The sequence below is a fragment of the Pristiophorus japonicus genome, chromosome 20, assembly GCF_044704955.1.
Source record: "Pristiophorus japonicus isolate sPriJap1 chromosome 20, sPriJap1.hap1, whole genome shotgun sequence".
Lineage (NCBI taxonomy): Eukaryota > Metazoa > Chordata > Chondrichthyes > Pristiophoridae > Pristiophorus > Pristiophorus japonicus.
Genome location: NC_091996.1, coordinates 14,299,904 through 14,316,773, shown reverse-complemented (window position 1 = coordinate 14,316,773; position 16,870 = coordinate 14,299,904). Strand labels below are relative to the sequence as shown.

At 48.7% G+C, this 16,870-nt stretch overlaps 1 protein-coding gene across 4 annotated transcripts in view; it reads left to right on the top strand.

The window, feature by feature from the left end:
- Positions 1 to 16,870, top strand: part of ccdc180 (coiled-coil domain containing 180) — a 184,011-nt gene that overhangs the window by 140,230 nt on the left and 26,911 nt on the right. For all 4 annotated transcript variants that reach the window (XM_070863771.1, XM_070863772.1, XM_070863773.1 and 1 more), the window contains 5 exons: positions 1,970 to 2,060; positions 4,717 to 4,791; positions 10,292 to 10,358; positions 12,875 to 13,019; positions 15,409 to 15,569. In XM_070863771.1, coding sequence (XP_070719872.1) covers positions 1,970 to 2,060; positions 4,717 to 4,791; positions 10,292 to 10,358; positions 12,875 to 13,019; positions 15,409 to 15,569 — 539 coding nt within the window. The remainder of the gene's footprint in view (positions 1 to 1,969; positions 2,061 to 4,716; positions 4,792 to 10,291; positions 10,359 to 12,874; positions 13,020 to 15,408; positions 15,570 to 16,870) is intronic.

Here is a 16,870-nt window from a genome sequence, read left to right as displayed (position 1 = left end):
GCATATGACACTAAGATTAATGGGAAAGCGGGTTGTGTAGAGGACTCAGAGAGGCTACAAGGAGATTTGGATAGGTTAAGCGAATGGGCTAAGGCTTGGCAGATGGAATACAATGTCGGAAAGTGTGAGGTCATCCACCTTGGGAAAAAAAACAGTAAAAGGGAATATTATTTGAATGGGGAGAAATTACAACATGCTGCGGTGCAGAGGAACCTGGGGGTCCTTGTGCATGAAACTCTTTTAGAGCAAAATTTCGCTCCCGTGTTATTTCTGCCGTGAAAATCTTTGGCCCGCCTGGCGGTGCGGTGCAAAAACCTGTTTTTTCCCGGTGATCCAGTGAGCCTGAGGCCTTCTGCAATGGCGGTGGAGCTTCCCTTAAAGGGGAGGATGCACTGATGCTGCCGCCATGTTTTCTTTTGTTGGCCAACGGCCATGTCGGCCCGACAATTATGCCCCCGGGTTCGGCCAGGCCGCCAATAGGCAGCCTGGCACCCCCTCTTGGGTGCCAGGCTGCTGGCCCGGCTAAAACCCTCCCTGGTGGTCCAGTGGACCGAAGTTTTAAGATCGCGGAGGCTCTCCCTTTTAAGTGAAGAGGAGAGCAGTGGTGACGCGGCACCATGACGATGATGTCATCGCGGCGTGCATGAAACTCTTTTAGAGTCTACCTGTGAAAACATAAAACAATAACGGTGCCACCCAACCTGGGTGACACTCCAGACATTTACAAGGCCCTTTTTTTCCCCCCCTTTTTTTGTTTTTTTTTGTGTTTTTCTTTTTTTGGTTTTTTTTTTTGGGCACTAAAATCACAATTTTTCCCCAGTGCCCCCTATAAAAGGGAAGGGGACACTAAAAGCACCGGCAATTAAAACAAATTAACTTTAAAACGTAAAATCAAATTAAAATTTGGTTGCCGGGCGTGATGATGCACTCCAGTCCCTCCGGTGCCCACCTCTCGCGGAAGGCCGCGAGCGTACCGGTGGACACCGCGTGCTCCATCTCCAAGGACACCCTGGACCGGATGTAAGAGCGGAAGAGAGGCAGGCAGTCAGGTTGAACGACCCCCTCGACCGCCCGCTGCCTGGACCGGCTGATGGCACCCTTGGCCGTGCCCAGGAGCAGTCCTACGAGGAGGCCCTCGGACCTACCCGCTCCCCTTCGCGGCGTGCATGAATCCCAAAAGGTTAGTTTGCAGGTGCAGCAGGTAATCAGGAAGGCAAATGGAATGTTGGCCTTCATTGCGAGAGGGATGGAGTACAAAAGCAGGGAGGTGTTGCTGCAACTGTATAGGGTATTGGTGAGGCCGCAACTGGAGTACTGCGTGCAGTTTTGGTCACCTTACTTAAGGAAGGATATACTAGCTTTGGAGTGGGTACAGAGACGATTCACTAGGCTGATTCGAGAAATGAGGGGGTTACCTTATGATGATAGATTGAGTAGACTGGGTCTTTACTCGTTGGAGTTCAGAAGGATGAGGGGTGATCTTATAGAAACATTTAAAATAATGAAAGGGATAGACAAGATAGAGGCAGAGAGGTTGTTTCCACTGGTCGGGGAGACTAGAACCAGGGGGCACAGCCTCAAAATACGGAGGAGCCAATTTAAAACCGAGTTGAGAAGGAATTTCTTCTCCCAGAGGGTTGTGAATCTGTGGAATTCTCTGCCCAAGGAAGCAGTTGAGGCTAGCTCATTGAATGTTTTCAAGTCAAAGATAGATAGATTTTTAACCAATAAAGGAATTGAGGGTTACGGGGAGAGGGCGGGTAAGTGGAGCTGAGTCCACGACCAGATCAGCCATGATCTTGTTGAATGGCGGAGCAGGCTCGAGGGGCTAGATGGCCTACTCCTGTTCCTAATTCTTATGTTCTTATGATCTCATTGAATGGCAGCGCAGACTCGAGGGGCCGAATGGCCTACTCCTGCTCCTATTTTTCATAAAACATCATATTATTTCTTCATTCACTTCCAACAGGATCTCAATCATCATTTGTTTCTGCCTCCCCAAATGCGCATTCCCCAGGTGGGTCTTCCAGAGGGCAAAAGACTGCTTCAACGCTACCTAGGTCAGTAACAACTGAGTGTTCAGGCCTATTATTTTTGTCACAGTTTAGTCTCTAAGCTTCTGTTTTAGCTTGCCTTTTTTTATATTTCCGTTCCTTCGTCCCCATTTATACTGGACCTTTAAATTTGGGTCGGTGGGGGCGGGAGGGGAGTGCGGAAGGGGATAGCGGTAATGTGGATGGCTCGTCTTACCTTCCCCCTTTGCCCTATTATTAAAGAGAGGATTTCAGGGGCTCTTTGTTCCCAGGCTTTGCTGGAAAATTCCTCGCTTTATTCCCTCTAAAGGACGTAGTCATTTGAACCTGGCACAAGTCCCTTTGAGGCCTATTGAAGGTTTCAAACCTTTACTAGAACAGGTCATTGATCTCAGTGGGTATTGAATGCCTTCTCTCGCGGCAAAGTCGCTACAGTGGGAGCCAAGATTTATCCAGAAAAAGAACTCTTTCGGCCCGGTTGGATCTCGGGGAACGTGCTGTGGCTCAGTGGGTAGCACTCTCCCCTCTGAGTCAGAAGGTTGTGGGTTCAGGTCCCAGTCAGAGACTTGAGCACAAAACTCCAGTGCAGTGCTGAGGGAGCGCTGTACTGTCGGAGGTGCCGTCATTTGGATGAGATGTTAAACCGAGGCCCCGTCTGCTCTCTCAGGTGGACATAAAAGATCCCATGGCACTATTTCGAAGAAGAGCAGAGGAGTTCTCCCCCGGCGTCCTGGTCAATATTTATCCCTCAATCAACATCACAAAAACAGATTATCGGGTCATTATCACAGTGCTGTTTATGGGAGCTTGCTATGTGCAAATTGGCTGCCACGTTTCCTACATTACGATAGTGACTACACTTTAAAAAGTACTTAATTGGCTGTAAAGCACTTTAGGATGTCCATGGGCTGTGAAAGGTGCTATATAAATGCAAGTTTTCTTTCATTGCTCAGCCTTACAAGGGCCGATCTGCCGGGGCTGGGCTTACCAACTTGGTTTGGATGTATTCCTTGAGATTTTGTCACATGACCCTCTGCTACCAACCGCGCCACCCAGTCCAATACCAATAGTCCACTACACCCCCACCTCCAGTATTTTTTTTAATTAATAAAGGAGTGTTCAAAGAAAATGAAAAGACTGCACACGTTTTTTATTTCCTGGATTGATTGCAGCAGTGGCCAGCAGATTATTGTTTGCATCCTGGACAATCCTGCAGGTTTGGCAACCCTAGCTCGGGCTGGGTTGGGCGCCATCGATTCACCGTTGCAGGCTCCAACTGCTCAGCCCAGACATGCAAATAACCGCGTCTGTGGGATTTGGGATGGATGCTTCAGCCTACGCTTGGGGCTAGGGTGGTTGGGGGCTCTGTGATATTGACACTAGTGCAGCAGCACCTCTGCCCCCACCCCCCTCTGAACACCCTCACCCCAGCAACAGTTTTCTGATTACTGACTCATCCTAACCCTAATCCTAAATGCAGTGGGACAGAAATTCAGTTGCAGGGCTCCTAAGGCGCTATTATCCTTCGGGCACTAAATTCAGCAGCGGAAGATTTTTAGTGCTGGCCCCAGCAAAATTCAGTTTGATCCAGATGAAACTATTACTGTAACAATTATGTCCTTCTAAACTGAAGTGTACTTTTTGCGTAGGCTGCGCAGTCAGAGGGATTGTGAAGTTTACCAAAGTCTCCTCAAGTGATTGAAAACACTATTAATATTCGTTGATGAATTTCACAGCATTGCCCTCGATTTTGCAGACTCTGGGGCCGAAATTGCACCGCACAATTGGAGCGTTTGGGGCGCACAAATCAAATTAGATAAAAATGTAATCACCCGGCAAAAGTGGAACCTGACTGTTCTGGGATTGGGGTCTTGGTGCACGAAAAAACATCTGGGTGGTATCTGAGGCACTCTGCTCCTCCGCCGGGGTGGTAGCGGGCCGAGAGAGAGGCGGAAGCGCGGCGATGTCACTCAGCATCACGTTGACAAGTCACAACGTCCCGCCCCTTCTCTTAAAGGGGAGGGCCTGCTGCGAACTCTGCAGCCGCTTTCGTGGCACCCGCTGGGCCACCAGGGAGGGTTTTAGCCAGGCCAGTGACCCGGCACCCAAGAGGCAGCCCGGCCAAACCAGCAGCTGCCATTGTCGTGCCAACTGCAAAGTCGGGTGACAAAAAAAAAGATGTCGGCCGCGGCACAAAGCCTTCACCTTTTAGGACGGACGGGTGTCTCAACCTCCACAGCTGTGGGTGGCATTGTCAACCTCCCGTGGGGGCAGTTTCCCCCGTGGGGCGTAAAGGGGTCGGCGCGAGGCAACAAGTAGTCGGCGCGCATGGGTGATGACGTCATCAGCGCGTGCGCCGCCGCTCGGGGCAAAAACTCGGGGGGCCGGCACAAAGCCGTTTTCGCCGCCTCTATCCCGGGAGCAATTCTGGGTAGGTCGCTTCTGCCGCCTGCCTCCAGGCGAAAAGTCCTTAATGGGCCTTTCGGAAAGGGGAAATTTCGGCCCCTCTGTGCAAATGTGCAGCATTAACAAGAACCTCCGACTCAATTTCAAATTCCTTCCTTTAGGTTTGTTCGCAATATCCTTTATTCGCTGCTGACTATATGCTGTCACCGATATCTCTAGGGTGAGTCAGCTGTCACATTCAGGGCTGAATCACAACTAAGCATTTCTGTCTTTCTAGTGCTCTCAAATATTCCAAACCGAACCGCCTTGACGCGAAATATCACGTTTTTGGTGAAACAGCAGAAAAATCTGAGTACGTAGATTCTAATTATTTTTTGAGACGGTAGCGATGCAACCTTATTTTTGTAATAAAGTATGTACATTGCTTTCTGTTATAGGTACACACTGAAAGGATAACTAGACAAGTTTCACACTAGTGTGCTGCTTAGCAACGTTTCAAAAATCATAGCCCTGATTTTCTAACTCAGGTTGGGAGTGAGGTGGGCAGGGGCCGAGGCACTTGCTGCTCCCTCTCTCTCTCACTCAGGAGGTAAACATATCTGCTCCTTCGCCACACCTTCAACCAACACCTGCCATGGTACCTGTCACAGCTGGGCCAGACTGACCTGACTGCAACCAAGATGCAGCAGTCTGCAGCCGGGTCTTCACAGGCTCGATTGAGTATCCAGAGGTCACCAACCTCAATCATCTCAATGATTCCAGCATGAGGAACAGCAGACTTCCACCAGCTCTGCTGGAGCACTTCATGGCAGTAGTAGAGCTCTTCGTTAAAGAAAAGCACTATGGGTTGCTCACTTGGATGAGAAGTGAATGGAAGGAAATTAGCGTGTTTGCTATTAAATTAATCAGCATTATCACATTTGGCACTTTGGTCTGGAGTGTGATTTAATAGCAGCTTCTGAGTCTGTATAAATGTTATCTAAATGGTTTAAATTATCTTTATTGATCTCTGTATGCTGAGTTTCTGCAGTGTGCTGCGTCAGCTATCATTCAGTGGGTAGCACTCACTCGCCTCTGAGTCAGAAGGTTGTGGGTTCAAGTCCCACTCCAGGGTCTCGAGAACATAAATCTAGGCCGACACTCCAGTGCAGTGCTGAGGGAGTGCTGCACTGTCGGAGATGCCGTCTTTCAGATGAAACATTAAAACCGAGGTCCCTGTCTGCTCTCTCAGGTGGGCGCACTATTTCGAAGAAGAGCAGGGGAGTTCTCCCCGGTAGCCTGGCCAATATTTATCCCTCATCAACATAACTAAAACAGATTATCTGGTCCTTATCACATTGCTGTTTCTGGGAGCTTATTGTGCGCAAATCGGCTGCCATGTTTCCCACATCACGACAGCGACCATACTCCAAAAGTACTTCATTGGCTGTCAAGCACTTTTGAGATGCCCGGTGGTTGTGAAAGCGCTATGAAAATGCAAGTCTTTTTCATTTTTATGCAGCACACGAGCATGATGTGGGAGACTCTTCGTGGGTCATGTTGCAGGGAGCTCCCAAACCTGTCGCGACACCTGAATCTCTGCTTCAGCCTCCCTCTGGTGTGCTCGTTCAATATCATGGTGGCCCTCTGCTTTCGAATTTGTACCCGTGTTGCTGAGACGTTGCAGAGGGGTGTCATGAGCCACATCTGTAGGGGCCATCTCTCGTGCCCCCAGCAACCGTCCTGCCACATTCCTGGGAGGGACGGATATTTGGGGATTGTAGACTGTCTCGGGTTAAAGGTGTCATGGTAGCTGCCTGGTACCTCACAGAACCTTTCAAAATCCTTCCTTAGATAAGGAGACCAAAAACTATGCCCAGTCCTGCAGGTGTGGTCTCGCCAAGGCCCTGTAAAGTTGCAGCAAGACTTCCTTACTCTTGTACTCCAACCCCTTTGCAATAAAGGACAGCATGCCATTTGCCTTCCTTATTGCTTGCTGTACCTGCACGCTGGATTTCTGTGTTACTCGCACAAGGACACCCAAATCTCTGAACACCAACATTTAAAAGTTTCTCACCATTTAAAAAAGATTCTATTTTTCTATTCTTTCTACCAAAGAAATAGCCTCACATTTCCCTACATTGTATTCCATCAGCCATCTTACTGCCCACTCACTTCGTCTATCTATATCCCTTTGCAGATGCTTTGTGTCCTCCTCACAGATTACTGTCCCAGCTAGCTTTGTATCGTCAGCAAACTTGGATACATTACACTTGGTCCCTTCATCTAGATCATTAATATAGATTGTAAATAGCTGAGGCCCCAGCACTGATCCTTGCGGCACCTCATTAGTTACAGCTTGCCAACCTGAAAAAGACCCGTTTACCCCTACTCTCTGTTTTCTGTCCTTTAGCCAATCCTCCATCCATGCTAATACATTACCTCCAATCCCATGAGCCCTTATCATGTGTATCACCTTTTATGAGACACCTTAACGAATGCCTTTTTGAAATCCAAATATATCATCATCATCATACACAGTCCCTCGGAATCAAGGAAGATTTGCTTCCACTCTAAAAATGAGTCCTTAGGTGGCTGAACAGTCCAATACGAGAACCACAATATACTACATCCACTGGTTCCCCTATATTTACCCTACTAGTTACATCCTCAAAAAACTCTAATAAATTTGTCAAACAAGATTTCCCTGTCATAAAACCATGTTGACTCTGCATGTTATGATTATCTAAGTGCCCTGATACCACTTCCTTAACAATGGATTTCAGCATTTTCCCGACGACTGATGTCAGGCTAACTGGCCTGTAGATCCCTCTTTTCTCGCTCCCTCCTTTCTTGAATAGTGGTGTTACATTTACTACCTTCCAATCCGCTGGGACCGTTCTAGAATCTGGGGAATTTTGAAAGATCAAAACCAATGCATCCACTATCTCTGCAGCCACCTCTTTTAGAACCCTAGGATGTAGGCCATCAGGTCTAAGGGATTTGTCAGCTTTTCTTCTGTCTTCGGTCTTCACGAAGGAAGACGCAAATAACTTTCCGGAAATACTAAGGGACCGAGGGTCTAGTGAGAAGGAGGAACTGAAGGAAATCCTTATTCGGCGGGAAATTGTATTAAGGAAATTGATGGGATTGAAGGCCGATAAATCCTCGGAGCCTGATAGTCTGCATCCCAGAGTATTTAAGGAAGTACCCTGGAAATAGTGGATGCATTGATGATCATTTTCCAACAGTCTATCGACTCTGGATCAGTTCCTATGGACTGGAGGGTAGCTAATGTAACACCACTTTTTAAAAAGGGAGGGAGAGAGAAGGCGGGTAATTATAGACCGGTTAGCCTGGCATCAGTAGTGGGGAAAATGTTGGAATCAATTATTAAAGATGAAATAGCAGTACATTTGGAAAGCAGTGACGGGATCGGTCCAAGTCACCAGGGATTTATGAAAGGGAAACCCTGCTTGACAAATCTAGAATTTTTTGAGGACGTAACTAGTAGAGTGGACAAGGGAGAACCAGTGGATGTGGTGTATTTGGACTTTCAAAAGGCTTTTGAGAATGTCCCACACAAGAGATTGGTGCGCACAATTAAAGCACATGGTATTGGGGGTAATGTACTGACATGGATAGAGAACTGGTTGGCAGACAGGAAGCAGAGAGTCGGGATAAACGGGTCCTTTTCAGAATGGCAGGCAGTGACTAGTGGGGTGCCGCAGGGCTCAGTGCTGGGACCCCAGCTATTTACAATATAACTTAATGATTTGGATGAGGGAATTGAGTGTAATATCTCCAAGTTTGCAGATGACACTAAGCTGGGTGGTGGTGTGAGCTGTGAGGAGGACGCTAAAAGGCTGCAGGGTGACTTGGACAGGTTAGGTGAGTGGGCAAACAAGTGGCAGATGCAGTATAATGTGGATAAATGTGAGGTTATCCACTTTGGGGGCAAAAACACGAGGGCAAAATATTATCTGAATGGCGGCAGATTAGGAAAAGGAGTGGTGCAACGAGACCTGGGTGTCATGGTACATCAGTCATTGAAAGTTGGCATGTAGGTACAGCAGGCGGTGAAGAAGGCAAATGGTATGTTGGCCTTCATAGCTAGGGGATTTGAGTATAGGAGCAGGGAGGTCTTACTGCAGTTGTACAGGGCCTTGGTGAGGCCTCACCTGGAATATTGTGTTCAGTTTTGGTCTCCTAATCCGAGGAAGGAGGTGCTTGATATTGTGGGAGTGCAGCGAAGGTTCACCAGACTGATTCCCGGGTTGGCAGGACTGACATATGAGGAGAGACTGGATTGACTGGGCCTGTATTCACTGGAGTTTAGAAGGATGAGAGGGGATCTCATAGAAACATAAAATTCTGACAGGACTGGACAGGTTAGATGCAGGAAGAATGTTCCCGATGTTGGGGAAGTCCAGAACCAGGGGACATAGTCAAAGGATAAGGGGTAAGCCATTTAGGACTGAGGTGAGGAGAAACTTCTTCACTCAGAGAATTGTTAACCTGTGGAATTCCCTACCGCAAAGAGTTGTTGATGCCAGTTCATTGGATATATTCAAGAGGGAGTTAGATATAACCCTTTTGGCTAAAGGGATCAAGGGGTATGGAGAGAAAGCAGGAAAGGGGTACTGAGGTGAATGATTAGCCATGATCTTATTGAATGGTGGTGCAGGCTCGAAGGGCCGAATGGCCTACTCCTGCACCTATTTTCTATGTTTCTATGTATGTTTCGTCCCATTAGTTTCTCTAGTACGTCTGCTCTACTTATATTAATTACATTAAGTTCCTCACCCTCACTGGACCCTTGGTTCCCCACCATTTTAGGATGCACTGAACTCCAGCTCCTTGCCCCTTTATAGACCTTCAATGGTCTATAGAGCTTCAGTGGCTCTGACACGCCAATCCCACCAGGTTTTACTGGCTGATTGGTCACTAGGCAGGTCTCCTGCGATTTTGAGTTTTACATTTTAGCCTGCCTGTGGTGAGGGCCGCAACTAAAAGCAGCGGGGTTAAAATGGCGGTGGGCGGACATACATATGGAATGCAGCAGGAATCGTCTGAGCATCCTCCTAACCACCCACCTACCCTCCCCTTTCCCTCCAGGGCATAATTAAAATCGAGCCTTTTTTTTTTACAAAGTTGCCCCCTTCATCCATCAATGATGATAGACGATCAAGCCGACAGAATTTGTAGATGCACCCCACATAATGATTGCCCAGAAATAGATATGGGTCGGGTCTGCTGAAGGAGAGTTGGCTATCTTCTACCCCACGAAAAGTTGCCCTTTCAAAGTGAGCTATCTCACGAAGTGGCCCAGTCAGAACTAGCCACCTTCGAAACAGTCTCACAAAAAAAATTGGCCCCCTGCTCTGTCCCCATAACTATAAAGGTGCAGGAATTGTTCCCGACCAGTGGGAGGAATTTCCAGGGGCAGACCAGTTACGTAAAATCGGCATGCGCCCACACTAGTGTCGATATCTTAGGCACCCACTGGGTGGAGGTAGGGGTGGAGGGGGAAGGGTTGAGAACAATTTCCTGGTGTCTGCCTGCAATCCAATGCAGTTGTGACCTAGAACGCTCCATTGTACGCTGCTCCAACGATCCAGATAGCGTCGTCTTGCCTTTGTCCAGGTAATTTGGGGCAGAGGGAGGCAGGAGTGGTGGCAAATCCCACCGTCGCCGCCTCCTTCTGAACGTCAGGCCTTCAATGGGGCAGAAGGAACTTCTGGCCTCACCCAACAGGAGTTCCCAGTGAGTCCCCATGGGGCACCAGCCACCAAGTCAGTCGCTCCCCCAAAGCTTCAGCCCCACAGCTATTATGTGTGAAACTTTTAATGTGAACTATTTGTCTTTTCTAGCCATTTTAAAGGAATAATAACATACATTTTATGGGAGAATACCAATGGCTTACTGGCTGTTGCTGAGGTGAGCAATTATTTTGTTCTTTACCACACTACAAGTGTTGAATGTTTTGCCATGATTTCTCATTTGCGTGTACAGCACTGTTGTATCATAGGAACAGGAGTAGGCCATTCAGCCCGAGCCTCGAGCCTACTGTGCTGAATTCTGGATTTTTAACTTCTCTTCCCCCCCTCCTCCTGCCCCAGCCCCCCTAGCTTTGCAATTTACTTTCCTTCCATTCCCTCCTCCTGAAGATGTTGGCTCTACTGGGGTACAGTTCCATCGTGCTGACAGTGTTTTCATAACGTGTCTCTTAACGCGAGCCTAGAATTTTGATAACGTCAAGCCTGTTTTTGGACAGGAACTGCATGCTCATTATGAGCCGGAAGTGTGCTACCCGCCTTATTGGTAAAGGCAAAACAATAGGGCCTGTGTATCTGAAACAAGCGTGGGCCCGCTGCATGTGCAAATAAGAGACCTATCACCTATTTGAGACCGTGGTGCAAAATCGGGTTACTCCGAATACAGCTGGCGCCAGGCTGGCTGCGTTGAGGAAAGGTCGGCCCAACCGGCAGTCTTTAAAGGGATGGCTGCAGGCTGCCACCAAAAGCGAAAGTGTTTAAAAAATACTCCCCTGAATGTGGAGCCAGGAGGTGCAGGAGTGTTCCCCCCCTGCTCCTCATTAAAACCATAGGCTGCTACCAGAGACACCCTCCCCGATCACCCGGTCGTGTATCCCCCTGCCCCCGATCACCTGGTCGTGTACCCCCAGCCCCCAATCGCCTTTCCTTCCCCTCTCCTTTATGCACTTAACCGAAGGTCATGACCGATGACGCAGCTGCCTGATATTCCAAATCTCTTGAGCTGCTTGGGGATACCCAGTAGCTATCTGCTGTTCACCGGTGTCATTTAAATGAGGCCCAGTGCCCAATATCAGGTGCACCTAAGGTCTATCCGTTCAGGCGTAGGGATTGTTCCCCACACCCAGTTTGCGGCGGCCTGAGCGTTGGCAGGCTATTTTACCATGGAGAACACCACATGATCCACAGTGTACCGTCAGGAGTCTCTGAAGAGTAATTAGGACTGGGAATCCTGACTGATTTTCTTCTCCCTCTCCCAGGGGAGCCGGGGCCAATTGCAGGTTCTGCCCTGCTGACAGCAGCTAACTAAGCACAGGCAAGGGCTTGAACTTTAAAACCGCCTGAGCGAATGAATTTACCAATTAACCAGTTAGGGCAGGCAGTATTTCAGTGATCTCATCCAATCCTGTGCCGTATTCAGGCAAGTAAAATCATCCCCCACCACTCCAGAGTCTGGTGCTTATTTTTGAAGCTATATTTTTTTCACTAGAAATATTCAAAATTCTTGCTGAAGGCAGCGAATCTTCGCCTGTCGACCACACATGCTAGGAAATCACGGGCACGGAGGTTGTGAATGTGGTAATGACGGAAAGTCAAAGGCAGCACACCAGACTTTCCAGATATGTGCTCTGCTGGAAATACAATTTCAGAAAATGAGATGGACATTATAATTGTTTGGATTCAAAGAATGAATGCTTTTTAGGAATTGGAACGTATATGTAGAACAGATTAAATAGATGGAGTATAGTCCTACAGTAGGGTCGATTGTATATGGTCTATGGAAGGAGCAGGCTTGAAATGCCAAATGCCTTTTTATTGCTCTGTACGTCATTTTGTTAGTAAAGTGATCTTACTGGATAAATGTTTTTTTAATGTGTCCTGTGACTCCTCTCCTCCCACCATGGGGCCAGAATTGGGGCAGATAATTCGAATTAACTGGCGTTTTACCACCAGTACTGATGGGGTGGGGAATAAAGCGAAAATGGCCACTTTTGCCTCTAAAAATCAACAGGGGCGGGAGCCGGGTGGAAGGTGGGCAGTCTAATCAGTGCCGCGCTGAGCACGTCAGCGCGATGTGGATAAGCACGACGGAACTGTACCCTAGTAGAGTCAGTACCTTCAGGGGTAGGGACTGGAAGGAAAGTACTTAAAGGGGAGGGACGCTGTGAGGCCTCCAGGGAGGGCACCGAGAGGCAGCCCAGCACTCCCTCTGCAGAGTCGGCCAGCAATTCAAATAAAATGCCGGCCGCGGCAGTGCGCCCTCCCCTTTAAGGGCGGCCACACCGCCCCCAGCCACGGGCAGCTACCCGCCGTGCGAAGCTGTCGGGGGCACCGAACCTAACCCTAACCCTAACCCGAACCCTAAATTTCCCTCGCGGGACGGAAAGGGGTCGGCGCGTGCCCAACAACGGATCGGAGGGCGCGGCGGAAACCTGCGTTGGCTGCCCCCGGCCCGGGAGATATTCTGCATGGGTTGCACCATCCGCCTGCTCCCGGTCGGAGAGGCGGTAATGGCCTTAAAGAAGGGGGCAATTCGGCCCCCCACCCCCCCCCCCCCCCCCCCCGCCCCAGCTGTCTATGAACACATAGTTCCATAAGTATTAGTCCTCCAGTTTCTGTGAATTCAAAAGCAGTGTTATTTTTAAAAAGCACGTAATGCCACTTCTTCACCTGCAATAGGACTATTACAAGAAGAAGGAACGAACTCCAGTCTACAGGCCCGAGTACCTGAAGGACACATTTGAACAATGTGCAGACGAGCTGATTCAGAAGATGCAGTCGTATCAAACTCAGTCAGATATCTATCACATTAACTGTCTGCAAGGTAATGGAACGTTTTAGATTAGAACTTCATGGGGCCGAAAATGCCACTCTCTATAAGCTCCATTACCGCCGCTAAGAGGCGGGAATGGAGCGGAGGGGCTTTACCCACCGGGGGCGGACGGATGGACCGACCTGTCCAAAATTACCCCCGGGCCAGAAGTGGCGGGAATGGGTTACTGCACCGCCTGTTTTCCCGCCCCGTCGGGCACGCGCTGACCCTTTACCAACCAGCAGTGACCTGCCTTCCGACCCCAGTGGGAAATTGCCCCGCTTGGGTGCCAGGCCGCTGGCCCGGCCGGAACCCTCCCTGGTGGCCCAGTGGACCTAATTAAAAGCTTTGCAGAGTTCGCAGCGGCCCTCCCCTTTAACTGAAGGGGAAGGATGTTGAAATGTGTTGGCTCGACGTACCTGCTGAAAGGGCACTTCTGACCTGCAACCGCCACAACTTTAGCTCTTGGATTTACTAACACTATCTACCTGCATTCTCTCCCTGACTTGTCTGTTCTCCACATTCAGCCCCCATGTAAAGTAATTCTAGATAAAGGGAATGAATTTCCACTCACACTGGTCCTGCATAACTACAGAGGATGAGCCTTAGAAAAAAATCGGTAAAACGGAATGAGCAAGTTCTGAGACACGGGCGGAAGAACCCCTGTGGAAATTCGCCCCCAAACAATCTGACCAGCTTTCCTCTTCTGAGCTCGTGTCCATGACCCCTGGTCACACAGTTTGTGATACGCGTGTCCATGACCCCTGGTCACACAGTTTGTGATATGTTGTGTCCATGACCCCTGGTCACACAGTTTGTGATATGTCGTGTCCATGACCCCTGGTCACTCAGATTGTGATATGTTGTGTCCATGACCCCTGGTCACACAGTTTGTGATATGTTGTGTCCATGACCCCTGGTCACACAGTTTGTGATATGTCGTGTCCATGACCCCTGGTCACTCAGATTGTGATATGTTGTGTCCATGACCCCTGGTCACACAGTTTGTGATATGTTGTGTCCATGGTCCCTGGTCACACAGATTGTGATATGTTGTGTCCATGGTCCCTGGTCACACAGATTGTGATATGTTGTGTCCATGACCCCTGGTCACACAGTTTGTGATATGTCGTGTCCATGGCCCCTGGTCACACAGTTTGTGATATGTTGTGTCCATGGCCCCTGGTCACACAGTTTGTGATATGTCGTGTCCATGACCCCTGGTCACACAGATTGTGATATGTTGTGTCCATGACCCCTGGTCACACAGATTGTGATATGTTGTGTCCATGACCCCTGGTCACACAAATTGTGATACGTTGTGTCCATGGCCCCTGGTCACACAGTTTGTGATATGTCGTGTCCATGGCCCTTGGTCACACAGTTTGTGATATGTTGTGTCCATGACCCCTGGTCACACAGATTGTGATATGTCGTGTCCATGACCCTTGGTCACACAGTTTGTGATATGTTGTGTCCATGGCCCCTGGTCACACAGATTGTGATATGTTGTGTCCATGACCCCTGGTCACACAGATTGTGATATGTTGTGTCCATGACCCCTGGTCACACAGATTGTGATATGTTGTGTCCATGACCCCTGGTCACACAGTTTGTGATATGTCGTGTCCATGACCCCTGGTCACTCAGATTGTGATATGTTGTGTCCATGACCCCTGGTCACACAGTTTGTGATATGTTGTGTCCATGGTCCCTGGTCACACAGATTGTGATATGTTGTGTCCATGGTCCCTGGTCACACAGATTGTGATATGTTGTGTCCATGACCCCTGGTCACACAGTTTGTGATATGTCGTGTCCATGGCCCCTGGTCACACAGTTTGTGATATGTTGTGTCCATGGCCCCTGGTCACACAGTTTGTGATATGTCGTGTCCATGACCCCTGGTCACACAGATTGTGATATGTTGTGTCCATGACCCCTGGTCACACAGATTGTGATATGTTGTGTCCATGACACCTGGTCACACAAATTGTGATACGTTGTGTCCATGGCCCCTGGTCACACAGTTTGTGATATGTCGTGTCCATGGCCCTTGGTCACACAGTTTGTGATATGTTGTGTCCATGACCCCTGGTCACACAGATTGTGATATGTCGTGTCCATGACCCTTGGTCACACAGTTTGTGATATGTTGTGTCCATGACCCCTGGTCACACAGATTGTGATATGTCGTGTCCATGACCCCTGGTCACACAGTTTGTGATATGTCGTGTCCATGGCCCCTGGTCACACAGTTTGTGAAATGTCAGGCACTTTGTTTGGCTTCAGCTGATCAATGTCCCTTCGCATTTCGAAAACTACAAGATTTCCCCATTTTGGCCAGAGCAGACATTAGCATACATTTGTTAGTCTCTACCGATAATTCTATTTCCTTCAGAGTTCCGCGAGCAACTGAAGGTGTTTGAGCAGTTGGTCGCCTCCATGCCGCAATTCCTATTCGAAGAAGTCCTCGAGCAGCACACGGAATTGATCGCGAGGGCCATGGCAGAAATACGCTCCACATTCGCAAAAAAACAGCAGCAACTGGAGAACAGTAAGGTAGAACAGCAAAATGGAAAATCTCTATATATTAGAAAAAAATAGCACTACTTGTTGTGTCTTTTCTGTTGCTGCTACTTGCTTGTGTTTTTCAATCCATCCTCCTCAGTCAATAAGAACGGTCTAAGTCTAGGATTATCCTGGAGGGCTGTTTACACCCCAGTCCCCCCACCTCTTCCCTGCTCCCCCCGCCCACACACACACACACACACACACACACACATACACTTATGACTGAGTGTTGTCCTGCTGTGAAATGCTGGGATTGTTGGGAACTGCCCAATATGTGCAGGGAAGTTCTAATGTCAGTCAAGGTTTGGATTCGAATTGAAGCTGTTCAGGAGTCCAGTGTTCGACCATGTTAGTGCTGCTGGGTTGGCAGTTTAGTGCTCCGCAAATGACACAACTGTTTTGCAGCTATTCCTCTATTTAATCCTTATACAAACTAGAGAATGAGGAAAGTGTTATGGCAAAGAGTTCCCCCACTCTATTGTTTTTTAAATTCATTCCTGGGATGTGGGCGTCGCTGGCAAGGCCAGCTTTTATTGCCCATTGCCTGATTGCCCTCGAGAAGGTGGTGGTGAGCTGCCTTCTTGAACTGTACAGGTTTCGTACAGGAGCTGGCTGGAAAAGGACATCACTACCAATGTCACCGGACCTGGCGAATGCACCAAAAAGGCTGTCCCCTGCTTTACCCGACACAAGCCGTCCCTATCGAAGCATTTAAACCTTTATAAATGTTGATGCACGTAAGCTCCTGTGTCATGTAGGCCGACGTCAGATCCAGTTTATTGAATGACTTTCCACCGTCTAGCGTTGCAAACAGGTCATCAGCCTTCGGTAACAGGTATTGATCCTGTTTCGAAACTCGGTTGATCGTAACCTTGTAGTCTCCACAAATCCTGATAGTGCCATCACTCTTCAACACAGGAACAATGGGGCTGGCCCATTCGTTAAATTCGACCGGTGATATGACCCCTTCATGCTGGAATCTGTCCAGTTCGATTTCGACTTTGTCCCTCAGCATGTACGGAACCGCCCGAGCTTTATGATGGATGGGTCTTGCATCCGAGTCCACGTGGATCTGCACCTTGGCTCCCGTGGAATTGCTGATGCCTGGTTCAAACAACGAGGGGAACTGGCTCAGCATTTGAGCACATGGAGGATCATCCTCCGACGAGAACGCTTTGATATCGTTCCAATTCCATTTGATTTTTTCTTGACAATTCCTGCCGAACAGCGTTAGACCATTGCCTGGAACAATCCATAATGGTAAATCATGAACCGCACCATCATACGAC